At 35.6% G+C, this 14,412-nt stretch overlaps 1 protein-coding gene across 3 annotated transcripts in view; it reads left to right on the forward strand.

Annotated features, from left to right (window-relative positions):
* The window catches only part of FAF1 (Fas associated factor 1), a 500,811-nt gene that overhangs the window by 200,102 nt on the left and 286,297 nt on the right, over positions 1–14,412 (forward strand). For all 3 annotated transcript variants that reach the window (XM_070468180.1, XM_070468182.1, XM_070468181.1), the window contains one exon: positions 6,848–6,939. In XM_070468180.1, coding sequence (XP_070324281.1) covers positions 6,848–6,939 — 92 coding nt within the window. The remainder of the gene's footprint in view (positions 1–6,847; positions 6,940–14,412) is intronic.

Consider the following 14,412-nt stretch of genomic DNA (forward strand, 5'->3'; position numbering starts at 1 on the left):
AAAACCTATGGGACACTGTAAAAGCAGTGCTAAGGGGAAGATTCATAGCATTACAGGCCTACCTCAAGAAACAAGAAAAAAGTCAAATAAATAACCTAACTGTACACCTAAAGCAACTAGAGAAAGAAGAAATGAAGAACCCCAGGGTTAGTAGAAGGAAAGAAATCTTAAACATTAGGGCAGAAATAAGTGCAAAAGAAACTAAAGAGACCATAGCAAAAATCAACAAAGCTAAAAGCTGTTTTTTTGAAAAAACAAACAAAATTGACAAACCATTAGCAAGACTCATTAAGAAACAAAGGGAGAAGAACCAAATTAACAAAATTAGAAACGAAAATGGAGAGATCACAACAGACAACACCGAAATACAAAGGATCATAAGAGACTACTACCAGCAGCGCTATGCCAATAAAATGGACAACTTGGAAGAAATGGACAAGTTCTTAGAGAAGCATAACCTTCCAAAACTGAACCAGGAAGAAATAGAAGATCTTAACAAACCCATCACAAGCAAGGAAATCGAAACTGTAATCAGAAATCTTCCAGCAAACAAAAGCCCAGGACCAGATGGCTTCACAGCTGAATTCTACCAAAAATTTAGAGAAGAGCTAACACCTATCTTACTCAAACTCTTCCAGAAAATTGCAGAAGAAGGTAAACTTCCAAACTCATTCTATGAGGCCACCATCACCCTAATTCCAAAACCAGACAAATATGCCACAAAAAAAGAAAACTACAGGCCAATATCACTGATGAACATAGATGCAAAAATCCTTAACAAAATTCTAGCAAACAGAATCCAACAACATATTAAAAAAAATCATACACCATGACCAAGTGGGCTTTATCCCAGGAATGCAAGGATTCTTTAATATCCACAAATCAATCAATGTAATACACCACATTAACAAATTGAAAGATCAAAACCATATGATTATCTCAATAGATGCAGAAAAAGCCTTTGACAAAATTCAACATCCATTTATGATTAAAACTCTCCAGAAAGCAGGAATAGAAGGAACATACCTCAACATAATAAAAGCTATATATGACAAACCCACAGCAAGCATCACCCTCAATGGTGAAAAATTGAAAGCATTTCCCCTGAAATCAGGAACAAGACAAGGGTGCCCACTCTCACCACTACTATTCAACATAGTTTTGGAAGTGTTGGCCACAGCAATCAGGGCAGAAAAAGAAGTTAAAGGAATCCAGATAGGAAAAGAAGAAGTGAAACTCTCTCTGTTTGCAGATGACATGATCCTCTACATAGAAAACCCTAAAGACTCTACCAGAAAATTACTAGAGCTAATCAACAAATACAGTAAAGTTGCAAGATATAAAATTAACGAACAGAAATCTCTTGCATTCCTATACACTAACAATGAGAAAACAGAGAAATTAAGGAAACGATACCATTCACCATTGCAACAAAAACAATAAAATACTTAGCAGTATATCTACCTAAAGAAACAGAAGACCTATACATAGAAAACTATAAAACACTGATGAAAAAAATCAAAGAGGACACAAACAGATGGAGAAATATACTGTGTTCATGGATTGGAAGAATCAATATTGTCAAAATGGCTATACTACCCAAAGCAATCTAGATTCAATGCAATCCCTATCAAAACTACCAACGGTATTTTTCACAGAACTAGAACAAATAATTTCACAATTTGTATGGAAATCCAAAAAACCTCGAATAGCCAAAGTAACCTGGAGAAAGAAGAATGGAACTGGAGGAATCAACCTGCCTGACTTCAGACTCTACTACAAAGCCACAGTCATCAAGACAGTATGGTACTGGCACAAAGACAGAAATATAGATCAATGGAACAGAATCGAAAGCCCAGAGATAAATCCACGAACCTATGGTCACCTTATCTTCGACAAAGGAGGCAAGGATATACAATAGAAAAAAGACAACCTCTTTAACAAGTGGTGCTGGGAAAACTGGTCAACCACCTGTAAAAGAATGAAACTAGAACACTTTTTAACACCATACACAAAAATAAACTCAAAATGGATTAAAGATCTAAATGTAAGCCCAGAAACTATAAAACTCCTAGAGGAGAACATAGGCAAAACACTCTCTGACATAAATCACAGCAGGATCCTCTATGACCCACATCCCAGAATTTTAGAAACAAAAGCAAAAATAAACAAATGGGACCTAATGAAACTTAAAAGCTTTTGCACAACAAAGGAAACTATAAGCAAGGTGAAAAGACAGCCCTCAGATTGGGAGAAAATAATAGCAAACAAAGCAACAGACAAAGGATTAATCTCAAAAATATATAAGCAACTCCTCCAGCTCAACTCCAGAAAAATAAATGACCCAATTAAAAAATGGGCCAAAGAACTAAACAGACATTTCTCCAAGGAAGACATACGGATGGCAAAAAAACACATGAAAAGATGCTCAACATCACTCATTATCAGAGAAATGCAAATCAAAACCACAATGAGGTACCATTACACGCCAGTCAGGATGGCTGCTATCCAAAAGTCTACAAGCAATAAATGCTGGAGAGGGTGTGGAGAAAAGGGAACCCTCTTACACTGTTGGTGGGAATGCAAATTAGTACAGCCACTATGGAAAACAGTGTGGAGATTTCTTAAAAAGCTGGAAATAGATCTGCCATATGACCCAGCAATGCCACTTCTGGGCATACACACCGAGGAAACCAGATCTGAAAGAGACACATGCACCCCAATGTTCATCGCAGCACTGTTGATAATAGCCAGGACATGGAAGCAACCTAGATGCCCATCAGCAGACGAATGGATGAGGAAGCTGTGGTACATATACACCATGGAATATTACTCAGCCATTAAAAAGAATTCATTTGAATCAGTTCTAATGAGATGGATGAAACTGGAGCCCATTATACAGAGCGAAGTAAGCCAAAAAGATAAAGACCATTACAGTATACTAACACATATATATGGACTTTAGAAAGATGGTAACGAGAACCCTATATGCAAAACAGAAAAAGAGACTCAGATGTATAGAACAGACTTGTGGACTCTGGGAGAAGGCGAGGGTGGGATGTTTCAAGAGAACAGCATTGAAACATGTATATTATCTAGGGTGAAACAGATCACCAGCCCAGGTTGGGTGCATGAGACAAGTGCTCGGGCCTGGTGCACTGGGAAGACCCAGAGGGATCGGGTGGAGAGGGAGGTGGGAGGGGGGACTGGGATGGGGAATACATGTAAATCCATGGCTAATTCATTTCAATGTATGACAAAAACCACTACAATGATGTAAAGTAATTAGCCTCCAACTAATAAAAATAAATGGAAAAAAAAAGAATGAAAAGAAGTGCTGACTGAGTAAATCAACAACCTTGGCAGAAATAAAACAGCAAAATGCATTAATTTACATAGCTATATCTTTTATCCATTAATTTATTGGGAACCCCATGGATATGAATTACCTACCTGGCATTTTTGGTACCTTGTGAAAAGAAAGGCAAACATTTTCAAAATGTTTTTAAAGCAATGTGTTCTGATAAGTTGTTTCTCAGTAGTCGTAAGAGATTGCTTCCAGCATCTCCCGCCTCAAACCAAAATCTCTGAATGCTCAAGGCCCATATAAAATGGCACCATATTTGCATATAACCTATACATCATCTATATGCTTTAAATCATCTCTAGATTACTTATAATACCTAATACATTGTAAATGCTATGTAAATAATTGCTGATGTGTGGCAGATTCAAGTTTTGCTTTTTGGAGCTTTTGGAATTTTTATTTTTATGAGTATTTTCCATCCTTGGGTGTGGAACCTTTGGATCCAGAGGGCTGTTTATATGCTCTTCTCCCTAAGTGATATTTGCCATTTCTATGCCATTAATTTTCTGATTGCTCCCAAATATGTATTGCTGGGTTATAATTCTGTGAATTCATATAACCAAATTGGTAGTTCACTTTTATTCTTGCATACCTTATTGGCATTTTTAACTTAATATATTTAAAATGGAACTTTTGATTTTTCTTCCCATGCCATTTCTCTACCAGTCTTCCCCAGTAAATGGCAGAACCATATCACCACTGCTAAATCCAAAAATGTGGACATTAATCATTTCCCATTTGAAAAACACCTAATCCTCGGAAACTGACACAGCACATTGTGTATCAACTATACATCAGTAAAATAAATTTTAATAAATAAATTAATTGACCATGCTCTGCAGCTTGCGGGATCTTAATTCTCCAACCAGGGACTGATCCTGGTTCATGACTGTTAAGGCATTAAGTCCTAGCCACTGGATTGCCAGAGAGTTCCTCAATAAAATAATTTTTTTTTAAATTTCAAGAGTACCTAATCCTTAGTAATTCCTATAGAGTCTGTTTTCAAAATATATTTCAACCATAGCCACTTTACAGTATTGTTATCGCACGGCCTAATCCATGCTGTTAGCATATCTTGCCTGGACCAGTGTAATAGCTTCATTATTGTTTTTCCAGCTTTTTTGGGGGGATTCTTCCTATGCATTCTCCATAGAGGAGCCACAGTGTTCTTTTAAAAACATAATTCAAATTATATCACTCTCCTGGTAAAATATAACTTTTTATTGCATGTTGAATAAAATTCAATCTACTCACCATGGTTTAAAAGGTATTGTATTATTTACCTGATATTCACCTTTACAACCTCATCTTCAACCTTTCATACCTTCACTTTCCAAGCTGCAATCATAGAACCTTTTAATTCTTCTAAAATGCTCAAGCTCTTTACATCTTTATCTGACAGATGCTGTTTAGCTGCCTGGAATGCTTTATCCTCAGTTCTTCACGTGGGTGACTTTTTCATCCTTCAAGTGTCAGCTTAAATGTTAGTTTCTCTAACAGATGTTTGTATTTTGTAAAATGGCTCCCATCCCTGCGTTTTCTATCACAACACCATAAAAAATGGTGTTTCTTCCATCATTAGATATCCAGTGCCTGATATAATAAGCATCAAACAAATGTTTGTGGAATGACTGACCTACTTAAAGTATGTTTAATCATATCATATGTGGTTTGAGAACGAAGATTTATTGGAAAATCTTTGGATCATGACAGTAATGACAGTAATGACCAAGTGGTAAGACCAAGCTGTTATCAGTAATCATCAAAGTAAGGTAATGAAATAAAAAATAGTAAAAGTAACTTTCCTGTGTTTGTATGCCATATTTTTTTTGTTTGTTTGCATGTTAACTCTTGCAAGGCAACACATATCGATTTCAGAATAATTTGCATATATTTGACAAAAAGATTCAGAACTTCAAGGCTTCCTGGATAATTGTGAAGTTATGATTAATTGCCTATTACAGTGTTTCTTTCAAACCACGGGTCACAAACCATTAGTGAGTTGTAAAGTTAATTGAGTGGGTTATATCCAGCATTAAAAGAAAAGGAAATAGGATAAAGGATGTCAGAATATATTGCAAATAATGAGTATTAAGGCATGACAAATAAGTCCCAAAGCTTGTGAAGGAAGATAAGATGGGTCCTCTTAATGGAGGGTCAAAAAAAAATTCGTTAGGTCATATGCTAGGATAAGATCAGCTCTCCGCAGGTGTTCCTGCTTTCATATGCAGGGTTAAAAGTGATTCCTAGATATCCACTCCACCTTTCTTTCCAATACCTTCAGCCTTGACATTATTATTTGCTTTGATTCAACCAGAACCAGTTTCATTATGCCTTTTATACTGTTTATGCCAGTCACCACAAGGAGTCTCAGATTCCCAAATTATCCCTCACTTAAATCTCCATAGCCTCTGTACAGCCCATATCTGTCTCTCTTCATTTTGCTCTCCTCTGCTTGAAACTTTTTTCCTGAGCCCTATGGAACTAATTTCATCATTAGCAAAATTCCTTCTATTGCCAAACTCTTGCCTATACATTCTCTTCACCATCTACCTCTGACTGAAATCTGCCTTCCTGAGGATATTGTTTCTCTGGAGGATTCTCAGTTTTAATTGTTTTTAAATTAAAAGTCTAGTAGCCATTATAATACTAGACTAACTGGTAAAATATGTGTCCTCCTTGTTCCTCATTTCCATTTCCAGTCCTTCCTCTCTGAAGAACCTTCAGCACTGACTTTCATGTTAAAATGTTTTTTTATCATACATGTGGTACAGTGGTAAAGAATCTGCCTGCCAGTGCAGGAGATACAAGAGACATGGGTTGATCATTGGGTTGAGAAGATCTGGAGGAGGAAATGGCAACCCACTCCAGGATTCTTGCCTGGGAAATCTCATGGACCGTGGAGCCTGGCAGGCTACTGTCTATGGGGTCCCAGAGTTGGACACTACTGAGCACACACAAACACATGATGATGATTATCTGGAGGAAGAGTTAAGTAACCCAGGTAACACTCAGTAGAGACCTCATCCAGGTCCTTTCACTTCTTAGGCTATAGCTCCTCATTTATAAAATCTTTGGTTTGAGAGATTCTCTATCATCTTTTCTAGGTCTAATGATCTCTGAAAACATAACTTGCTAATTTTTGCTATAATGATCCTGAATGAAACAGATATTAGTTGCAAGGTTATGCTGCTTCAATGAAGTAATTAATAATCTTCAACTGTGTATATAACTGTGTATATTTGTATCTCTTTGTGAGCTAAAGAATTTGTATTTTATTTTAATACTCATTTATGCTAACTTATACATGGGAGAAACAAATTTATTTGGAATCAATAATTCTTCTATATTATCCTATTTAGGAAATTGTCAAAAGATGAAAAGTCAAACTGCAATGGCAATAATTTTCTAAGAATTATAGGAAAAGATTAATAATGCACAATTAATAGTTATTTTTTGTTTTTACTTTTTCTTTTTCAGACGGTCTTAAAATCACTACACTTGCCAAAAAACAACAGTCTTTATGTCCTTACACCAGATTTGCCGCCACCTTCATCATCTAGTCATGCTGGGTAAGGTGTTTACTTTTCCTGGAAATAGGAAATGAAAAGTTCGATTGTTAAATTTCTTTAAGCTGCATATAAATATCAAAATTAAGTCAAATCAAAATCTTGTTGAAGTTTTAGTTTACTAACAACTATTAACTATATAAAGTTTCAAACTATTTGGTTTGGATGTTTATTTGATTTTCATGATGGAATCTTTTTACAAAGAAAGGCTAGCAAAACTTTGTTATATAATAAAAGAGTCATAAATGGTGCTTCTCTGTTTGAAGGGAAGAACGGGAGTTGGAGGGAAGAGACTGAGTAACTGGAACTCTAGTTTCTCCCATGGCTGAAGCAGTGTATCTTTGAGGAAATTTCTTGTGCTCTAGAGAATACAGCTTGAAATACATTGATATAAAATTTTTAAGATTTTCTTTCTTTTTGGAATAGAGAGCCACATTCTTTTTTCAGTTTTTACAGTGAAACTCAGTATATTTGTAGAATGATAAGTGATTTCAATACTTAATTATATATTGTATTATTATTGCCTAATGAAGCAACCCGATCTAAAGTGAATCATTAAGCTAGTGATAGAGTCATAATTTTCCTGAGCACAGTATCCTTCTGGAACTGTGTTTTAAATTGTTCTTAGATTTTCACAAGTTTTTGCACATTTTCTTTTTTTTAAAATTTAATACAACTTGGTGTCTCTAAACTTCAAATGTTGTCAAATTTTTTCCCACCACTATCTTTATTATTAGTGTAGTGAAAGGAAAAAAGTCCTGTTTTCTTTACTGTACTACCCATGGAACAGTTCTGGCTAACAAATGTGTCCCCTACCTGCCAAGTCTTCCAACACCTGCTGGATATTCTTCAGTTTAACAAAATTCTGATACTACCTACCTGGAGATAGCATTAGATTCCACAAGTTTAGGACTCAGCTCCATAAGACTGCCCCCCATCAGACCCAATTGCAGGTATAGGTTGTCACCTGTGCTTCTGACCAACTGGCTGTGGATTGGAGTTTCCCACCACTCCCTTCTGTGTACGATAATTTGCGAGACAATGGCTCATAGAACTCAGAAATGCTCTATGTACTATTACCAGTTTATTGTAAAACATATTTTAAATGAACAGCCAGATGAAGAGATGTATAGAATGAGATCTGGAAGGGTCTCGAGCAGAGGAGTGCTTGTAATGTTTAAGGTGTGCTCCCCTGCCAGCACATGGATGCTTTCTTTTTTACCAACTTGGAAGCTCTCCAGAGCTCTTCAACTAGGATTTTTTATGGAGATTCATCATATAGGCGTGATTGATTGAATCATTGGCTATTAGTAATTAGCCCAACCTCCAGCTCCTCTCTTCTTCACAGAGTAGGGTGGGAGGGAGAAGTGGTTAAACATTCTAACCCTCTAATCATGAGGTTGGTTCCCCTGGCAACCAGGATAGAAGCTCATTAGAGTATCACTCTTATTACTTAAAAAATTGCAAAGATTTTAGGAGCTCTGTGTGGGGAAGAAAACCAAATGTGTATTTCTGATAGCTCATACCATCACAGGTAGATAGTAACAAAAAGAAAAGTAAATTTCACTTTACCAAAGTAGAAATCACTGAACTAAAGAAAGTTAAATCTGATATAATTGTATCTGATAGTCTGTTAATGGTTTGTTTTAGGCTGAGAATTTAAAGATTTCTTGGGTTGCTCTGTATCTTATGTTCAGATCATATATAAATGGGAATTTGCATTCACATACTATGAGAAACAGTAGTTACAGTCCTTATGCTTATAGTAATGTTGATTTAAATGCCAGATGAGATTATAGGTATGGGTTCTGTATCTACTCAGGTACAACATTATTTTTAGGTTAGTTAAGAATGTCATCCAGTATGTAATCCACATAATTAAATGTAGATAGGAGACATCATTGGTTATAGTCTGTTGCTTTCCAGTAGTATGTTTAAATGGATTTCTCAAAAATGTCTTCCTGGGCTAATGGAAATGTTCACTGCCATGTGTCTCAGTCCCTAGGCAGGCAGGGGCCTACAGTGTTTCTTGAAATGCAGTGTTTGTTGGAGAATGACTACTTTATATACTAAAGTAGTCTTCCCTGGTAGCTCAGCTGGTAAAGAATCTGCCTGCAATGCAGGAGACCCTGGTTCGATTCCTGGGTCAGGAAGATCTGCTGGAGAAGGCATAGGCTACCCACTCCAGTATTCTGGCCATGGACTATACAGTCCATGGGGTCACAAAGAGTCTGACAGGACTGAGTGACTTTCACTTTCACTTTTCAAAGTAGTCTTCCTTAGTTGGCTGTATGGATTTTTAGCAAGTTATAATGGTGCTTTTTCCTATGTTGGAATGATAAGAAAGACATAAAAATTCAAATAAAAGATAGAAAAAACACAGTGTATCTGGCTAGTGAGAGGAGGAGCATAGAGACTCCTGCTGATGAAGAAGTTTATTAATGTGCATAAAAGTTATGGTGTATTTCTTTTAGATATGTTAATCTAAGATATCTTTCTATAAAGCTAGAGATTATTTTTCTTTTTTTAATCTATAATATATATATCTTAAATTCTCATTTCATGAGAGACAAAAAAAAATCCATACAGAATTTTAAAAGCTAATGATAATAATTATTTTTAACTTATGATTTTTACTTGTGTTTTATCAAACAAAAATAATTTTTATATCATAACTGTATAATGGAACCCAAAAGTAATTTAATATTGAGTTATATAGCATATCATATTATCAAATATGGGAGACAATATCTGTGCACTAAATTGCATAATAAATCAAGTTGATTGGTTTTTGCAAAATTTTGTTATAGTTGGTGGATTCATACAAGCCTTATTTGTAATTTGTAACCCACTTTATGATCTAAAAAGGAGAAAATATCATTCTGATTGTTATATTTGAGAATTGGCAAATAAATAGAAAAACTTCAAAACTGATAGAGGAAAATAGCAAACTTTATGTACATACCACCCCATCCTTTTCCTCAGATTTGGTATTTTTTTTTAAAGGTATATTTGATTTAGGTGGTTGGTTTGATATTAAATTGATTTTATTCTTTTATTTCTCTGACACAAGTCAGTGGATGTAGAAAGACTGAGAGAAATTGGGTAGTAAACTGCCTGTTAATTGTAGTGCAGAACTATGACAAGGTTCTGCTGCTGGGTTCCACCATTCCAATTTCAGTGCAGTGGCAAAGGTTATGTTCTTTCTCTAGAGTATCAGTCTTCTCTCAGTGAACTGGGTAATACTGATGTTACGGTGTCATTCCTAAACAAAGTTTATTATAACCAAATCAGAAAAGTAATGTGATTATAATCTATCCATGCAAAAAAGGTAAGATCTAGAGAGAAAAATCCCAGATTATAATCCCTGTTTATCTAGGGTCTTAGATTCTCCTTATATAAAATAGGAAACATTGATTTTAGTTGCCAGGGTGGTTATAAAAATTCATTAAACAGAAGAGGTACATTTATATGCAAAAGCACAAATTGCAAAGCATAATTATTAAAACATTTATGTTAGTAAATACCAGTAATAATCTTTTTCATTCAGCTCTCACTTCATTTTTATAGCACCTCTGTAAGAATACAGAGACTGATATTGATATCTATATTATAAAGTAGGAAATTGAGGTGTTTTTAAGAGAGTTTTGCAACTGGTTTAAGGTCAACAGTGAATAATACTTCTGTTATTGATATCTTCATCTGAATCTCTGTCTAGCTTCCAGTTTCTTGACAGAAATTTATAAAGCTTTGTTCCAAAGATGACTTCTTTTTTGGAAGCTGTTTTCTATAATGACATTTTTTTTTAAAATCTTGTAATTTTTCATTATATAGTCCTTGAAGTTCATTTATATGTATTTCAGTTACTGTAGTTTTCAAGAATATTGATGAAATTTTAGTGTGTGAATGAACTTTTTAGTTACTGTATACTATTCATCATCTAGTAAAATATAGATGTAAAATAACATGCTCTTAAATTGTTTATTGGCAAACAGTTTTATTCTCAAGGTTTGGGGAGAGCTATATATTAAACCATGCCTTATGAAATTTTTTTTTAACTTGATTTTACTGCCACTAGGGGGTGCCTGGTAATTGAATCTCATTTTGTATTTACAGTATTTTTTAAAAAGCTAAGAGCAGCAGAATTACCATATAAGTGTCTATAACCTTATATTTAGAACTATTTTAAAGTAAATTATGTTTTTGTTTTTCAGAAAATAGAATTTCAGGCTTTTTGAGAATTTAAGAGCAAACTCTTTAATCATAATCCTTTTAACAGTTGAAAAGTGTTTTTAAGCTTTTTAAAATAGATCAGATTTCACTTACTAATTCAAAGGTGATGCAGTTACCCCTGTGGCACAATTTCAGATTGTACTGTCAATCACAATAAAATTATAAGAGGGGAACTGTTAATTACACCTGTTTCGTATCATAGGAAAGGGTCAGTCTATCAAAGATTTATTGATTAACTACTAGATGAAAACATGCTAGTCCTCTAGGTACTTACAACCTAGTCATTGACATATTGTGACTTTTAAAAAATTAATCTCTTTTAAGAAACTTTCCAACACTCTTGGTGTTCTATCTGCCACTCAGGTTGTTTCATCCTGTAAGCCCCTCTTTTCTTCATCTGCTGGAAAGTTGGTGTCCCCTAGAGTTCTGTTTTCAGCAGCCCCTCTTACTGTACATTTTCCCTGACATCTCCTCTCAGTGCTTATTTTTCCAAATATATATAAATAATAAATCTCTATAAACATCTGTTTCCTAGTTGCCAGTTGAGCTTTCACTGGTATGTGTGTCCTATTTGTAATTCAGTCTTACATCTCTAAATTGAGACAATCCTGAGAAATCTGTACTACTACCTGTATTTTTTGTCTCAAATATACAGTGGTAATGGTACAAAATACTGCAGTGTATTCCAAGTAGGATGATTAAGAATCACTACCAAAGAATCACTGTCATGCTGATCCATTCTTTGGCCATTTTGCAGTAAAATTAAAAATGAAGCAGTAATAAAAAGATATCTCTGAGGTCCTCCAGACATTTGGATACTACAGATAATTTATGGGTAAAAATGAAATCATAATAACAACCACTAGTAATTTAGAAGTGAGCACAAATAAGAGTTTGAGCATTCTTTGGTGTTGCCTTTCTTTGGGATTGGAATGAAAACTGACCTTTTCCAGTCCTGTGGCCACTGCTGCATTTTCCAAATTTGCTGACATATTGAGTGCTGCACTTTGACAGCATCATCTTTTAGGATTTGAAATAGCTCAACTGGAATTCCATCGTCTCCACTAGCTTTGTTCATAGTGATGCTTCCTAAGGCCCACTTGACTTCACATTCTAGGATGCCTGGCTCTACGTGAGTGATCACACCATCGTGATTATCTGGGACTTGAAGATCTTTTTTGTACAGTTCTTCTGTGTATTCTTGCCACCTCTTCTTAATATCTTCTGCTTCTGTTAGGTCCATACCATTTCTGTCCTTTATCGAGCCCATCTTTGCATGATATGTTCCCTTGGTATCTCTAATTTTCTTGAAGAGATCTCTAGTCTTTCCCATTCACATCAGTCCTTCCAGTGAACATGCAGGACTGATTTCCTTTAGGATGGACTGGTTGGATCTCCTTGCAGTCCAAAGGACTCTCAAGAGTCTTCTCCAACACCATAGTTTAAAAGCATCAATTCTTCGGTGCTCAGCTTTCTTTACAGTACAACTCTCACATCCATACATGAATACTGGAAAAACCATAGCCTTGACTAGACAGACCTTTGTTGACAAAGTAATGTCTCTGCTTTTTAATATGCTGTCTAGGTTGGTCATAACTTTCCTTCCAAGGAGTAAGCGTCTTTGCATTTCATGGCTGCAGTCACCATCTGCAGTGATTTTGGAGCCCCCCAAAGTAAGGTCAGCCACTGTTTCCACTGTTTCCCCATCTATTTGCCATGAAGTGATGGGACCAGATGCCATGATCTTAGTTTTCTGAATGTTGAGCTTTAAGCCAGCTTTTTCATTCTCCTCTTTCACTTTCATCAAGAGACTCTTTAGTTCTTCTTCACTTTCTGCCATAAGGGTGATGTCATCTGCATATCTGAGGTCCTTGATATTTCTCCCGGCAGTCTTGATTCCTGGGAAGAAGCTTGTACTTCTTCCAGCCCAGTGTTTCTCATGATGTACTCTGCATATAAGTTAAATAAGCAGGGTGACAGTATATAGCTTTGATGTACTCCTTTTCCTATTTGGAAGCAGTCTGTTGTTCCATGTCCAGTTCTAACTGTTGCTTCCTGATCAGCATACAGGTTTCTCAAGAGGCAGGTGAGGTGGCCTGGTATTCCCATCTCTTACAGAATTTTCCACAGTTTATTTTGATCCACACAGTCAAAGGCTTTGGCATAGTCAATAAAGCAGAAATAGATGTTTTTCTGGAACTCACTTGCTTTTTTGATGAACCAGCGAATGTTGGCAATTTGATCTCTGGTTCCTCTGCCTTTTCTAAAACCAACTCGAACATCTGGAAGTTCACAGGTCACGTATTGCTGAACCCTAGCTTGGAGAATTTTGAACATTACTTTACTAGCATGTGAGATGAGTGCAATTACTTTGGCCACCTGATGCGAAGAGCTGATTCATTTGAGAAGACCCTGATGTTGGGAAAGATTGAGGGTAGGAATAGAAGGGGACGACAGAGGATGAGATGGTTGGATGGCATCACAGACTCAATGGACATGAGTTTGGGTGAACTCTGGGAGTTAGTGATGGTCAGGGAGGCCTGGCATGCTGCAGTTCATGGAGTCGCAAAGAATCGGACATGACTGAGCAACTGAACTGAACTGAACAGTTAAGAGTTCTATACATTGAAACTTTGAATACAGCAGAAGTGGTACTTAGAGGGAAATTTGTAATATTAAGTCCACTAAATAGAAGATAATAGAGATAGAAAATAATTGCATTTTATGTTCTTCTTAAGAAATTATGGAAATAACAGTAGAATAAGTCTGAAGAAAATAGAAGGAAAGAAACATTTAAAAGCAATAATTAGTGATAGTGTAGTAGGAAATGGCAGCACACTCCAGTATTCTTGCCTGGAAAATTGTGTGGACAGAGGAGCCTGGCGAGCTATGGTCCATGCGATCACAGAGAGTCAAATATGAGTAGCACGCATGCAATTAATGATATAAGTAATCAACAAATAATAACTGCTTGAAAAAGCTAGCCAAGAAAAGATAAGAGAAAGCACAAAAATATTAGGTGTGAAAACAAGGACTTAACTACAGATTCAGAGGAGATTTTTGGATTAGTATAATAGTTATTAAATAAGTTAATGCTAAACATAAAAAATTAATAAATTGTTCTAAAATAAAAGTGTACATGAATAGTAATAAACTTATCTTTGTGGCAGTAAAATCTGAAGTTTAGTTGAAGTGGAGAATTTTGTATAAACTATCAGGTAGTAAAATGAATATAAGACTTAG

The sequence above is a fragment of the Odocoileus virginianus genome, chromosome 5 (assembly GCF_023699985.2).
Source record: "Odocoileus virginianus isolate 20LAN1187 ecotype Illinois chromosome 5, Ovbor_1.2, whole genome shotgun sequence".
NCBI classification, from domain to species: domain Eukaryota; kingdom Metazoa; phylum Chordata; class Mammalia; order Artiodactyla; family Cervidae; genus Odocoileus; species Odocoileus virginianus.